Source organism: Leptinotarsa decemlineata, unplaced genomic scaffold (assembly GCF_025532065.1).
Source record: "Leptinotarsa decemlineata unplaced genomic scaffold, Ldec_3_MD MMD2_tig00026307_RagTag_RagTag, whole genome shotgun sequence".
NCBI classification, from domain to species: Eukaryota; Metazoa; Arthropoda; class Insecta; order Coleoptera; family Chrysomelidae; genus Leptinotarsa; species Leptinotarsa decemlineata.
In genome coordinates this window covers 15227743-15244695 of record NW_027412681.1, presented here as the reverse complement: position 1 = coordinate 15244695, position 16953 = coordinate 15227743, and the positions used below count along the sequence as shown (strand labels likewise).

At 32.3% G+C, this 16953-nt stretch overlaps 1 protein-coding gene across 1 annotated transcript; it reads left to right on the top strand.

Annotated features, from left to right (window-relative positions):
* The first annotated feature begins 336 nt into the window (after positions 1-336).
* Positions 337-1766, top strand: LOC111510466 (ubiquitin carboxyl-terminal hydrolase 10-like). Its single transcript, XM_023166391.2, has one exon. It carries the CDS (start codon positions 346-348, stop codon positions 1666-1668), a length of 1323 nt encoding a protein of 440 aa, XP_023022159.2. The 5' UTR covers positions 337-345; the 3' UTR covers positions 1669-1766.
* Positions 1767-16953: the final 15187 nt, after the last annotated feature.

Here is a 16953-nt window from a genome sequence, read left to right as displayed (position 1 = left end):
GAGGTATATTGTAAATATGGAAATACATCATTCTGACATCCATCAATAGAAATTAACCTGTTGTCAGTTGAAATCTCCTTCACAAGTGGATTTTTTTGATTTTGGAATAGAAAAAATCCACTTTTCGAAAAACTCAATCTGAAAACAGCTGAATTTGGGAATTCCGTTTTTTATTATTCTAAACCAAATTAGAGAGATAATAATAATAATAATAATAATTTTTTTTCAATTATTGATTTATTCCAAATTTTTACAATTAAAAAAAGTAATCAGATTTCACCAATAATTTTTGACCAGATAAATTAATATCTAATCAATATTATGATGAACCACCATCATTCGCCTATGTCTGAACCCGTCAACAATTTTGACGAAATCGCTACTGAACAGGATGCCGAAAATGTGTTCCACGATAATTTTCCCTTATGCCCCTTCAAGCTCTCCAGAAGGTCCCACCATTTTGTAGATCCAGACTGTTATAAGATGGGCATGTTTCTATCTACATATATGATCGACGGTAGGGCAGTGAACTTGCAGCCAAGGGGTCTGCTCAATCAAAACAATCACTGTTATGTCAACTCTATTTTGCAAGCCCTGATCGCATGTCCACCACTCTACAACTTACTAAACAGTCTGAGTAAATACATCTCTTCGAACGAGAGAATGTCATCTACCCCGGTTATATTTGGAATGTGCCGTTTTGTGGAACAGTTTGTTCACCTACCTTCCTTCTGTTTGACGAAAGACGGGAGAGTAGATAAAAATTCCAAGAATGGCCAAAAAGTTTCAATCAACACTGGCATCCCATTCGGACCGACTTGGATTTATAAAATGTTGCATAACATGCGGACTGACTGGATCGATGGTAGACAACAAGATGCAGAAGAGTTTCTAGGTTTTCTTTTGAATGAACTCAATGATGAAATGTTTGAGCTGAATGAGTTGGTTAAAAATTATATTAAAGATGAAAAACCTCTCGTTGACTCTGCTTTGAGCAATGATTCAAATAATTTATGGAACATAATAGAATCGAAAAATAAAGGACATTCAACCAGAAGGATCGACTTCACTAATACACCGATAAATGACATCTTCGGGGGGCAACTAAAGTCGAGCATTCATGGCAACGTGGACCACATTATTGAGAATACCCAGCCTTTTCTCACCCTGCCACTCAACATTGAGAAAGTGAAGACCGTCAGAGAAGCGCTTAAGGTACTTGTCTCCAAGAACATTTTAGAGGGAGTGACTTTGTCGAAAACAAACGAGAAGGTCGAAGCGTGGGAACAAATTACGCTCTGCAAACTTCCCGTTATCCTTATTTTGCATCTGAAGTTTTTCAAATACATTAACTACCGTTGCACGAAGATTATCAAGGCTTTTGATTTTGAATTCGACTTGAATTTTGATTCGACTTTGATATCGTCGGAAACACAGTCTCCAACAGAGAGACAATACAAGCTATTCGCCGTCGTTTACCATGAAGGCAAAAATGCCAACATTGGACACTACGTGACCGATGCCTTCCACGTCGGCTACAATTGCTGGATTAGGTACGACAATTCTTCGGTCAAGACCGTGCAAAATGAAGACGTATTGAAACCCCAGGGAACGCGAGTTCCTTATTTGCTGTTCTACAGGAAAAGCGATATTTTCCTATCTAAATAAGGTTGCGTAAAGTTACGTAGAGTTCAGCGTCTGGAATCTTACGGAATTTCTCGTTTAAATTTTTATTAAAATTGATATTTTTTTTGGTTTTAATGAATTATTTTATTCTTTCATTAGTGATAGGTATTGTTCAATTTTTAATGTTATATGTATATTTGATTTCGTTGGAACAAATATCAACTTACAATTAAAAAAAAAATCTATATTTTATTCACTATGAGTTTATAGTATAAACATTAATGTATAAAAACAAAGAAATGAGTGGTGAAAAACTTAGACGAGATTGGTATTGTTTACGGTATCTGGTATCTTGCAACAAGATGTTTGTAAGGTACTTGTAAACGATGAACTGTATTTTGTGATACGCGGTAAGATGGTATGTCTTATTATTAGTACTTTCGGACGCAGACTGAATTTGATTATCACTTGGTCCCATCCCCCAAATATTCCTTTTGAGAGAGGGTTATTTATAAGGATAGGCTGGAATTATTGTCAAGTCACGTATTTCCCGAATATCTTTGAAAAGAGTCGAAATTCGACAAACAGAGAAATTAGTGAAAATTGCAGATAATAGCTGCCATAATTTCAAAAAGCTGGGAAAGCAGAAATATGTCACGCTATCTTTAGAAATCTCGGTATTTGAACCCAACTAATATAGCTATGAAAAAATAAAATAAACGGTCTTGAGAAAGTTAACAATAGGAGTATATATATGCCTTTAATTGAGGGTTGAATTTCAGATATACCCATCGTAAATAAATACCAATAACGTGAAAGTTTTCTATTTCAAATAACAAGAAATTAACAATAAAGTCTTTGAGATTACCATTCGACCCGAGGGTCAAAAATGTTGAATCAGAAAATTATTGAAGTTATGTAAAAAAACACTGATAAGTTTGAACAATAATAATCGACTTCATTCAGTATTTAATATTACATAATAGGCGAAGTTTAGCTATTAGCTACTCTTACACTCAACCTAATATGCATTATAAGAAAAAGATTAAAAATAACTGGACCAAATAAAAATAGATTGTGTGATGAAACAAATTGTTAGGATTATACAACAAGATCATAGTTCAATGTATTCATTTAATTCTTCTGATCACATATTGAATTTTGCTTTTAGTTTTTTTTGAATGTGGATTTCGAGAATTGCATGAGATCCTTAGTAATCGTATTATGAAAAAATACAGCAAGGAAGGAAAATTATTTTCTGAATATTCCTGACGAATGACGAGGGATGTGTAAGTTTTCGTTAGTTCGAAGGTTGAAAGGATGGAGCTTTAACCTCTTTGTCAATTTATTGAATAGAGAAACAGGTATTTTATATTTCAGTACTGAATAGGTGATATTGCAGTAGTTATATTCCCTGAGAACGGAGATTGATACCCAACCAAGGTTGGCAAGAGCTTGGGAAATATGTTCTAATTTACGTATTCCCAAAATGAAGCGAACACAAGAATTTTGCACACGTTGCATTTTGTATTGATTAGCGGAATCCAAGAAGGGACCATAGACAGGAGGGTCTCCATAGATAATTTTCGAAAGGATAAGCGATTGTGAAAGCAGCTTTTTTATGCTAAAGGATAAGCTCTGTCTATATGGATAAAGAACTTTGAAATAGGCATAGGATTTTATCATAAGCTGTTTTACATGTGCGTTGAATTTTAAATCTTGATCGAAAGTGATTCCCAAGTTTTTTGCAGAGTCAACCAATTTGAGTATTTGGTCACCTATCTTGCGTTCCATATGATCTTAAACATATTGTCTTTGGTTTATGTTGCCGAAGAACATGATATGGTATTTGCTAGGATTCAGCTTCAAATTGTGTTTGCTCGACGGAGTTTTTATGACTTCAAGATCATCATATTTTTGAGTTTGGGATACTAAGATGTTATTAGGTTCGGTTCTATAGTACTATGGGTGTCATCCGCAATTGCTTGTACCTGACAATGACTAATTTGAGAATGAATATCTGCAGTGTATAACAAAAATAGGATAGAACCAAGAATTGAGCCTTGAAGGTACTCGTGATTTAACCCTTTCAAGGGATGAACTATTATCAACAAGTACCTATTGATATCTGTTGTTCAAATAATAACTGAAAAATTTCATGACATCAGCTGAACATCTATAGTATTTGAGCTTGGAAAGAAGGAGGTTGTGGCTAATAGTATCAAACGTCTTAGAAAAATCTAATAATACTAGAGCGGTGAGTTTTTTTTCATCAATATTGGCTACAATAGTATCACTAACATTAAGTAGAGCAGTAATAGTACTATTACTTAACGTGGCCATACGCCCCGGTTTGGGCGGGACAGTCCCTGTTTCAGGCATTCAGTCCCGATGTTACCAGCAAAGCCAACATAGTCCCAATTTTGCAAGCAGACCCAACGATCCCAGCTCAGAATTATGGTTATATTTTTTGCATGCACAAGCAGCGACCTTTCATGAAGCTGTGTTGAAAATCGAAGGGCAGAATGTGTCGGCCATAGAGACAGCCAAGGTAATAAATCGTCTCCGAGATAACCTGGTACAAAAAGAGAATACGATTTTCCTTCCCCACATTTTCGGTAACCTCCTTGTAAAATTACAAGAAAGCGAAGCTGCTGTTGACCAGCAGAATGAAGAAACTGCGGCGTCCAAGTTTAATAAAACAAGCAAAGAATACTTAGAGCAGTGGTGTCAATTCAACACAGAACTGGAAGTGTTTGAATGTGCAAACTTAACAAAGGTGCCTACGTGGGAAGAGGTGCAGAAAGTTATGGATATACTGATCACGCAAGGTTTTATTAGCAGCAGCCAAGATACGTAAGTCTTTGATGAGTTCCCATTCATTTCCAACTATGCGACAGATGAAAAAATCTCTTGCTGGAATGCCGAGAATGTATCGACTGAAAAGCCTTGGGTTGAATTATTTCAGCATTTCCGTACTAACGACCTTCATTTAACAAACTTTTCCATAATTATTGAGTACGTTATGTTTCTGCCTGGTAGTAACGCACCAGTCGAAAGAGTTTTTTCCCAAATGAACAGAATATGGCCAGTGATAAAACACAGTTAAGTGTCGCAGTACTGAAAGCTATTCTGATTACGATAATGAATATAAATAAATCATGTACTGCGTTACACACGTATCTAAAAACAAGACCCGCTATTTGAAAAAAAATGAGTTCAGCCGATAATTACAAAAATTCGACTTAGAATTCATGCCACTACTGAGGGCTTAGTTAGTAAGTCATGCCAATTTAAAAATTTGTGTTTAGAGCTTTGATTATTTTGTGTTATCCGATCTTCTATAATAAAATACTTGTAAAACAGTAAAAAACTGAAAAAAAAAAATATTATATATTTTCGAGGATGTGTCCCGGTCTGACAAAATAAATAAATGGTCACGTTAAATATACCCCTTTCGAAACCCTGCCTGGTAGTCTGGAAGAATGTTTTCGAATAAAATAAAGCCTGTTAGTTGAGTGTAGATAGCTCTTTCAAGAATTTTAGGAATGGCTGACAAGATACTTATTGGGTGTAGATCTGAGAGAGTAAGTGGATTTTTCAATTCAGGTAGCGGTTTAACAATAGTTTCTTCCTATATTTTGGGAGAATGAGCTTTTTCCAGGCAATAATTGATAATATGAGTTAGGTAACAATAAATAAAGGGGCTGCAGTACTTAAGCATACATAAAGTAATACCGTTGGCTCCACACGCATTGGATTTTAGACTATTGAGAATGTCGTTCACTTCAGAAATGGTGAGAAATTTGAAATTGAACTTGCTTTCAATTTCAAGCGATTATTATCATAGTTGTGAAGTAGGTCGCCGTTGGGCTCATTATCAACAAAGACAGAGGAGAAGTAATCGTTGATAGATAGATAGATAGATAGATAGATAGATAGATATTTATTGGCTACGTTATATACATGAAATATTTGTAGCAAGTCAAATAGGAACATATTCACACTCGTGTTCTTGAAAAATTCATATAAATGTACCCACACACACATATATACACATATATACACATATACATACACATATACATACACATATACACACATATATACATGTATATAGAAACATACACTGTCGTAAAACAACTAAAACTAATACTTAAAAAATATACAAGTCATTTCAAAAGTTCAGTAGTTGGCGTACTCATATATTCGTCAATCGAATAAAAACAGTTTTGTATTAATGAATTTTTTATTGTCGCTTTAAAGTTTGCTGGTCCTAGTTTCCTAATTTCCGCTGATAATTTATTATATATATCCAAATCGAGCGAATTTTTTTTTGATATTCCTAGTCTAAACCTCCTATACAATAGAGAGTCGCTATGCCTAGTGTTATAATTATTGTTTGAACTATTTGTGGAAAAAGTGTGGCAATTTTTATGGATTTTTAATAAACATTGAAATATAAATATAGAGGGAACTGTCATAATTCCTAATCTTATAAAATGAGATTTGCATGAATCTCTAGGACCCAATCCTACAATGATTCTGACCGCACGTTTCTGCATCACAAAAATCCTGGAAGTATGGATAGAGTTACCCCAAAGTAAAATTCCATAAGTCAGGTGGCTATGGACAAGAGAAAAGTAGTAAATCTTGAGTATATCTGTGCTGACAGATCTTTTCAGTCTTCTCATGAGAAAGAGTTGACAAGCCAGCTTCTTCGAAAGAATATCAATATGATGGGACCATTTAAGTGACTGGTCTAAAGTAATACCTAATAGCTTCACAGACTGATTACTGTTAGATGAAAAATTGGAAGAAAAAATCAATTTCTGTGTTTTTGATTGGTTTTGTGTCAGACCATTCGGTATTAACCATTCATCGATCTTTTCAATCAAGGTTTCATCCTTTTGTTTCAAATTGACAAGATTCGAGTCCGAGAAATAAAATGTAGCATCATCTGCATATAAAAGCCCCTTCACAAACTTAAGGTGATCAAATATATCATTGATATAAATAATGAACAGAAGTGGTCCTAGAACCGATCCTTGAGGTACACCACAAGTGATATTCCGAAATGAAGAGGGTACAGAGTTCAGATGAACTGTTTGATTACGCCTTGTGAGGTAAGATTTGAAAAATGTGTTTGTGACTCCTCTTACACCATAGTATTCAAGTTTGTCAAGTAAAACTTGATGTGATATGCAATCAAATGCCTTGTTCAAGTCACAAAAGGTAGATGCCGTGAATTTACTTTTTTCAAAAGCATCCACAACATCATTTTCACCAATCTCGACACAGCATGTATAGTTGAGCGGTTTTTCCTAAATCCATATTGATGTTCATTCAAGTATTTGAATTTTTCAAAGTAGTCAGTTAATCTTTTCTTAGCTATGATTTCAATCACCTTGCCAATAATGGGAATAATCGATATTGGACGATAATTTTCCAACATGTCAATGTCACCTTTTTTGAAAATTGGAATAAGTTTCGTTTTTTTGAAAATATCAGGAAAAAATCCTTGACTGAAACACAAATTGCACAGTATAGCAATGGGTTCAGAAATAGTATACACTATTTCTTTCAACATCACACTATTCAGCTCATAAATATCGAAACAATTCGATTTTTTCATGTCATTTATTACCTCTATGACCTCGTTGCGTGTGGTTGGAGCTAAGAAGAATGAATTTGTATTAGCAGGTATTGATTTTAGATAGTTTCTTGCTGAGTAAGTTGTTTGTGGCAGTTGATCAACTAGTATTTTGGCAATAGTAGAGAAGTAATTAACAAACTCTTCTGCGTTTAAATTAGGTGATGGGTGGGTATTTGAACTTTTTTTTCCTCTTTCTTGGTTAATAATTTTCCATGTATCCCTGGCCCTATTATTCGAATTAAGAATGTAGGTGTCATATTTCAGACGTTTTGCTTCTTCAAGCGAGCAATTATAGTATTTCTTGAATTCTTTGAAGATCTCTTTATCCTGTGTCGAATTACTAGAATCACTTATTACTTTCTATGCATTCAATGTGTTTCGGATTTCTTTCAGTTCCTGATGTTTGGAATTATTTGTACTGAGGACTCGATCATGGAATGCCTTCTTTTCACGGCGAATTGCGGCTAACGTAAAATTCCTGAGCTCTTTATAACGCTCCCAATCAGGTAAGTAGGTAGTTCTTTTGTATTAAGCCAATGCATCATCATGTTCTTTCGTCATAACTCTTATAGGATATGTAAGCCATGGTGATTTAGGTTTGCCTACTCGTACTGTTCTGATTGGGGCATGGTTATCAAATAAAGCGAGCAGAACGTTATTGAAAAAATCAATTTTTTTATCGAGATCATTGATATGGAAAATATTGTTGAGTGGTGTGTTAAGCAAGTCCTCAAGGAATCTGTTGAGGTGGAAATTCTTAAAATCACTAAAGGTAATAATTTTGGGGTCAGGCTGAAGTTTTTCAATTTTCATTCTACAAAATACAAGGTTGTGGTGTGATATATTACTATATATGATACTTATTAGACGAATGACATTGGAGCTTGTGGAATAATATACCAAAAACACTTGTTTCTATGGATTATGTTCAGGAAGACAAGAATAATCCATAGATATGGTGGAGTAATGATGATATTGTTTTGACTCTCTGGATCATCACTCAGATGAAATCAACATGTTTTTGTATTATTTGAATATGAAAGAATCTACAATAAAATTTACATTGAAAAAGGAATTGCCCAATTGAATATTTTTTCTTGATGTGATGTGCTTTGCTGACGACAGCACACTTGTCTCGTCATTCCAATTGGATGCCAGGACATCGGTTACGGAGGCACATCTTTACCGGCAGCAGGAAATTGCATATTTCAAATGTAAAAGATTCCAAACCAAGTTACTTCACGACGTTTCGATTGTCAGTATCCACAATCGTCCTCGAGTGAGAACTGGACTCATTACTCCGAAATCTGATTATTTGAAGGTCATTCGAGTGCTCATTCGAGCCCTTTCTTCGCTTTATCGGTTTTAGCAGAAGCTGACCGTTTGACGGGAGTTGGTCGTGTTCCGCTTGATTAGAGGTTTCCATATATAGCATATATCTACTTTAGCTTGGCAAAATGCGTTGTTGGACAACATATATGCGGCTTCTTCTAAACCAGTGTTCTTCCTCGAGGATGATTTCAACTTGAGACCACTTGATGGATGTTATGTTGATAAGTCCAAACGTGCTCTGCTATTTCTGATTTGTTGGTTTATCTCAGCTGTTTGTGTTTCTTATACTCGGCAATGCGAACTCTCAATGGCCTCTCAGTTTCACATTTTACATTTCACATTTGAAAATGTGAGCACATATTTGACTGAAATTGTTTAAATCGAAAAGAAAAAAATAACTTCTAACCAAAATGTTCCCCCTTAAAATTATTTTCACTCGGTCACTTCCATCAAAAAAAGAAATGTCTCATGTTTTGTTGACATATTTTTTTTCTCTCTCAATCTCACGTTAGTGAGTACTCAACTAGCAATTTTGTATTTTATAATAGTTGCGGAAACGTTTCGGAGAAACAAATTATAAAACTACATTTCTCCCAGAAATGTTTTCAATGTGTTTATTGAACTGCTATAAATAGAAAATTGGCACCGTTTTATAAAACATTATAGTTATCATCAATATTTTGTAAGGCCTTCTACAAACACAACAAAACAGTTTTATAAACATTTTGGCAGTTGCTATAAAATTTGTCTAACACTCTTAAAAGGTAGTTTTGTAAAGACTTCCCTTACTGCACTTTTGCAACATATTTAAGTGATTCTTATAAAATAATCATAATACAATTTCATAAGAGTTTTTCAGTAGTTCCAAGTAGGCGTTATAAAATATAATACAGCCGAAAACGATAACAATAAAATAAGAAAGTGTTAGAGAAGTTTTCTTGAAGACGCAAGAAGTAATTTGAAGCCATTTTAAAATTTCACTTTTGCACTCATAAACGACGGGTTTTAACCATTATACAGTGTGTAACAACGAAAACTTAACAGAGCCGTTTTTGAATATAAAAAGTATTATTCAGATAAGAAAAGTAGGTCGAGTGGCACCTTGTTTTAAAGGTCTTTCAAATACCTTTACATTTCTGTTAAAAGAAAATTTTTGTAAAGATTAGTTTTCGAGATAATTTGAAGATCTGAAGGTATTTTTATTGGGTTCAACTCTTTCAAAAATAAATCAAATTGTTTTTAAGGTACAATTTATGTTCAGAACTTTCATGGAAAAAATAAATTGTTGCTTTTTATGACAACCTGCTAATACGTGTCAATTTGATTTCGTAAAAAAGTAAGAATTATTTGTTTATTACGAGGAGATTTTTTCGGGGGATGGGGTTGGTTACCACCCTTACATTTTAGGTGAATTGAGTGGCACCTCCTTATGAAGGTTGCCTTTTGACGTGGATATTTTATGCTTCTGATAAAAAAGTGAATTATACTAGAAACTTACCTACACAACGAATACAATCTGCTGATTTTCTTGAATGCTGATGACACAGAAATTCCAATAATTGTTTATAAAGCACACACAAAAAAAGTAACACCTAATAAGGGTAACTTACATAGGAAACTCTGAGTAAATGTTCAAAATGTGCGCCATTTTGCTCCATGCCATTGTTCGAGTTTTGCTCTTACATTATTCAACATCTCAGGAGTTATAGCTCGGCATTCATCAATAATTCTACGACGTAATCCATTCAAATTGACTGGCTGCGTAGCATAAACTTTAGACTTCAAATATCCCCACAAAAAGTAGTCCAGTGGTGTTAAATCTGGTGATCGTGCTGGCCATTCAATTGGACCTCTTCTGCCAATCCATTGTCCTTCAAAATGATTATTCAAAAAATTTAGAACCTGCTGGGCATAATGGGGTGGTGCACCGTCTTGTTGAAAATGGATAAATTCATCTTGACATCTTGGATCCTGTTCAATTATTTCAACTATACGAGGTTGTATTTCCTCTTCAAGAAGTGGTAAATAAGAATCACCGGTTAAATTTCCATCAATGAAGAATGGACTTATAATATGATTGCCTAATATTCCGGCCCAGACATTCAACTTTTGGGGATGTTGGGTATGTATTTCTGCGTATTGTCTTGGGTTTTCATCCGACCAATAACGGCAATGGTGACGGTTCACGTAACCATTCAAATAAAATGAGCTGTCGTCCGAAAAACAGATGTTATAAAGCAGCTCCCACTCATGTCCTCACAAAACTCCTGTCTTCGGTCAAAATCATCCTCATTGAGTTCGTAAACAAGTTTAGTTTTGTAAGGATGAAATTTGTGGTTTTTAAGGATTCTCCAAGCGCTCATATGGCTTATTCCGGCCATTTCTGATAAACGTCTGGTACTTAACCTGGGATTGGCTATGACTTGACCAATTACTCCAATCACATTATCGTCATTCACTACCCTTCTCTGAACACTTCTTTTTTTATTTAAAACCGAACCTGTCTCCCTGAATTTCGTGACCAAATCCAGAACGTGATTTCTGCTTAGGTGTTTACCAGGGTTTTGCTCGTTAAATAAAATTGATGTTCTATTAGCATTTTGATCGTTGCCAAAAAATAAAGCAATAACTGAAACCTTTCCAGTAGTAGTGTAAGGCATTTTTAAACAAATAACAATACAAGACCCGTTTAAACAAAACAATCGAACGATGTACTAATGAAAACTGGAAGAAGAGGAGTGGGTATTGATTTTAAAAAAAGGATTTTATTTAACAAAAAACTGATAAAAAGAACTGCTCGAAAATTTTTTTATTCAGGCATACAAGTTACCGAGTGGTCTGTCTAATGTATTCTTAACATGGCAATTTTAACTTCAAATTATCTCGAAAACTAATCGTTACAAAAATTTTCTTTCAACTGAGATGTAAAAGTATTCGAAAGACCTTTAAAACAAGGTACCACTCGACCTACTTTCCCTATCTAAATAAATAAGGGCCGTCGGACGCACCCCTCCGAGGAGGTGCGTACTACAAAAAATCTGATTAGTCTGAAAGGTGTCCCCCTTCAATTATAAATCGACGTGTCCGAGCTTTTTTTTGAAAATCTTACTTTTTATATTCAAAAACGGCTCTGTTAAGTTTTCGTTGTTACACACTGTAATAACCTTTTCCTGTTTTTCGCAAAAAAATTAAAGCACTAGGTTAGGTGGGAAGGTTTAAAGTGTTTTTTTAGTATTTCCAATATACAGGGCGACTCAAAGCTTCCAGAAAGTTTTTTATGGAATACTAAGTCTTCGTCTATTTGAAGCACCTTGAACTGAATCTAAAACTATTATATACCCCCCAATAAATGTTCAAAATTGCCGCAATTGACTTATTATTTATTTTTATTTATATATTTGGGATACAAACAGAAAAATCCACTACAGTATCCACACAATAGAATTATTATCAAATTGAAAGTATAACATATATATATATATATATATATATATATATATATATATATATACATATATATATATATACATATATATATATATATATATATATATACATATATATATATATATATATATATATATATATATATATATATATATATATATATACACATATATATGCATATCATAGGGTCTAAAATTAAAGATGAATTAAAAATATTGAATTGACTTATGGGGTGCCTATATTCAATAAAAATCAAATAATCAAATATTTAGAAGTTGCTGAAGAACTAATTTCCACCACGATATCGATGGTGTCCCTTGAATAACTAAAGAAAAATATTTTTACCAAACATAACTTGAATTTTGAAGAATTTTTCAAAGCTGTGATTAGGAATCGATGTCAGCTGGTTGTTCTTAAATGCTGCATTTCATTCTTGGTGGCAGCAAATATATATATTAGCAAAAGAAATTTGATTTCATAACAGTTATATTAATGTTTTTGAATTGTAGTCGATATAACATACTATAAAATAGTTGAAAAATTATCATTGAAGTGACAATATAGTAATGACAATAAAATAGTATCTGAAAGCATTCTAATAAAATAATTTCATTAAAGCTACAGGTAACAGTTATAAAATGAGCTTGAAATAGTTTTATAACTATTATAAAAATCTCGCAGAAAAGTGTTATAAAACTGCTACATAACTAGTACATAACAAGTATAACTATATATATATATATATATATATATATATATATATATATATATATATATATATATATATATATATATATAGATATATATATATATATATATATATATATATATATATATATATATATATAGATAGATATATATATATATATTCAAGTATATATATATATTCAAGTATATATATATATATATATATATATATATATATATATATATATATATATATATATATATATAAAGCGATGGGTAGTCTTGACTGACTAGTTAAGGAGAAATACGGAATAATGTTGGGGATGCAGTCAAAAATTGCTGGGCTGTTGTTTAAAGAATACTCTTTGTTATATGGTCGAGCTTTCGAGAATGTTTATTCCCTTCATCAAGACATCTACAATAAATTGATAACATTGAAGCAAAATTGTAAAACAATAGATAAAAAGTACTTACTAACTTGAGGTTATATTAAAAAGTCGAAAATTTCACTGAGAAACACAAAAAAGTCCTTTTCATTATGTAGAAAAGTGTCACACATTAAAATTTTTATGGTTTAAAGAAAATATATATATAAACTTTATTCAGAAATAACATTTAGAGGATTTGAAATTTTAAATTTTATTTTAACGGCCATGCATGGCACTTACTAGTGGTGTGGTAGCAACTAGAAAGAAAGGAAACAGGAAATATCTGCAAATTGATAATTGACATTATGACATTTGAAGTTTATTGTCAATTTTCAAATTTTAAACTTATGAAGGTTATTATGAAGGTTGCCTTTTGACGTGGATATTTTATGCTTCTGATAAAAAAGTGAATTATACTAGAAACTTACCTACACAACGAATACAATCTGCTGATTTTCTTGAATGCTGATGACACAGAAATTCCAATAATTGTTTATAAAGCACACACAAAAAAAGTAACACCTAATAAGGGTAACTTACATAGGAAACTCTGAGTAAATGTTCAAAATGTGCGCCATTTTGCTCCATGCCATTGTTCGAGTTTTGCTCTTACATTATTCAACATCTCAGGAGTTATAGCTCGGCATTCATCAATAATTCTACGACGTAATCCATTCAAATTGACTGGCTGCGTAGCATAAACTTTAGACTTCAAATATCCCCACAAAAAGTAGTCCAGTGGTGTTAAATCTGGTGATCGTGCTGGCCATTCAATTGGACCTCTTCTGCCAATCCATTGTCCTTCAAAATGATTATTCAAAAAATTTAGAACCTGCTGGGCATAATGGGGTGGTGCACCGTCTTGTTGAAAATGGATAAATTCATCTTGACATCTTGGATCCTGTTCAATTATTTCAACTATACGAGGTTGTATTTCCTCTTCAAGAAGTGGTAAATAAGAATCACCGGTTAAATTTCCATCAATGAAGAATGGACTTATAATATGATTGCCTAATATTCCGGCCCAGACATTCAACTTTTGGGGATGTTGGGTATGTATTTCTGCGTATTGTCTTGGGTTTTCATCCGACCAATAACGGCAATGGTGACGGTTCACGTAACCATTCAAATAAAATGAGCTGTCGTCCGAAAAACAGATGTTATAAAGCAGCTCCCACTCATGTCCTCACAAAACTCCTGTCTTCGGTCAAAATCATCCTCATTGAGTTCGTAAACAAGTTTAGTTTTGTAAGGATGAAATTTGTGGTTTTTAAGGATTCTCCAAGCGCTCATATGGCTTATTCCGGCCATTTCTGATAAACGTCTGGTACTTAACCTGGGATTGGCTATGACTTGACCAATTACTCCAATCACATTATCGTCATTCACTACCCTTCTCTGAACACTTCTTTTTTTATTTAAAACCGAACCTGTCTCCCTGAATTTCGTGACCAAATCCAGAACGTGATTTCTGCTTAGGTGTTTACCAGGGTTTTGCTCGTTAAATAAAATTGATGTTCTATTAGCATTTTGATCGTTGCCAAAAAATAAAGCAATAACTGAAACCTTTCCAGTAGTAGTGTAAGGCATTTTTAAACAAATAACAATACAAGACCCGTTTAAACAAAACAATCGAACGATGTACTAATGAAAACTGGAAGAAGAGGAGTGGGTATTGATTTTAAAAAAAGGATTTTATTTAACAAAAAACTGATAAAAAGAACTGCTCGAAAATTTTTTTATTCAGGCATACAAGTTACCGAGTGGTCTGTCTAATGTATTCTTAACATGGCAATTTTAACTTCAAATTATCTCGAAAACTAATCGTTACAAAAATTTTCTTTCAACTGAGATGTAAAAGTATTCGAAAGACCTTTAAAACAAGGTACCACTCGACCTACTTTCCCTATCTAAATAAATAAGGGCCGTCGGACGCACCCCTCCGAGGAGGTGCGTACTACAAAAAATCTGATTAGTCTGAAAGGTGTCCCCCTTCAATTATAAATCGACGTGTCCGAGCTTTTTTTTGAAAATCTTACTTTTTATATTCAAAAACGGCTCTGTTAAGTTTTCGTTGTTACACACTGTAATAACCTTTTCCTGTTTTTCGCAAAAAAATTAAAGCACTAGGTTAGGTGGGAAGGTTTAAAGTGTTTTTTTAGTATTTCCAATATACAGGGCGACTCAAAGCTTCCAGAAAGTTTTTTATGGAATACTAAGTCTTCGTCTATTTGAAGCACCTTGAACTGAATCTAAAACTATTATATACCCCCCAATAAATGTTCAAAATTGCCGCAATTGACTTATTATTTATTTTTATTTATATATTTGGGATACAAACAGAAAAATCCACTACAGTATCCACACAATAGAATTATTATCAAATTGAAAGTATAACATATATATATATATATATATATATATATATATATATATATATATATATATATATATATATATATACATATATATATATATATATATATATATATATATATACATATATATATATATATATATATATATATACATATATATATATATATATATATATATATATATATATATATATATATATATATATATATATATATATATATATACACATATATATGCATATCATAGGGTCTAAAATTAAAGATGAATTAAAAATATTGAATTGACTTATGGGGTGCCTATATTCAATAAAAATCAAATAATCAAATATTTAGAAGTTGCTGAAGAACTAATTTCCACCACGATATCGATGGTGTCCCTTGAATAACTAAAGAAAAATATTTTTACCAAACATAACTTGAATTTTGAAGAATTTTTCAAAGCTGTGATTAGGAATCGATGTCAGCTGGTTGTTCTTAAATGCTGCATTTCATTCTTGGTGGCAGCAAATATATATATTAGCAAAAGAAATTTGATTTCATAACAGTTATATTAATGTTTTTGAATTGTAGTCGATATAACATACTATAAAATAGTTGAAAAATTATCATTGAAGTGACAATATAGTAATGACAATAAAATAGTATCTGAAAGCATTCTAATAAAATAATTTCATTAAAGCTACAGGTAACAGTTATAAAATGAGCTTGAAATAGTTTTATAACTATCATAAAAATCTCGCAGAAAAGTGTTATAAAACTGCTACATAACTAGTACATAACAAGTATAACTATATATATATATATATATATATATATAGATATATATATATATATATATATATATATATATATATATATATATATATATATAGATAGATATATATATATATATATTCAAGTATATATATATATATATATATATATATATATATATATATATATATATATATATATATATATATATATATATATATATATATATATAAAGCGATGGGTAGTCTTGACTGACTAGTTAAGGAGAAATACGGAATAATGTTGGGGATGCAGTCAAAAATTGCTGGGCTGTTGTTTAAAGAATACTCTTTGTTATATGGTCGAGCTTTCGAGAATGTTTATTCCCTTCATCAAGACATCTACAATAAATTGATAACATTGAAGCAAAATTGTAAAACAATAGATAAAAAGTACTTACTAACTTGAGGTTATATTAAAAAGTCGAAAATTTCACTGAGAAACACAAAAAAGTCCTTTTCATTATGTAGAAAAGTGTCACACATTAAAATTTTTATGGTTTAAAGAAAATATATATATAAACTTTATTCAGAAATAACATTTAGAGGATTTGAAATTTTAAATTTTATTTTAACGGCCATGCATGGCACTTACTAGTGGTGTGGTA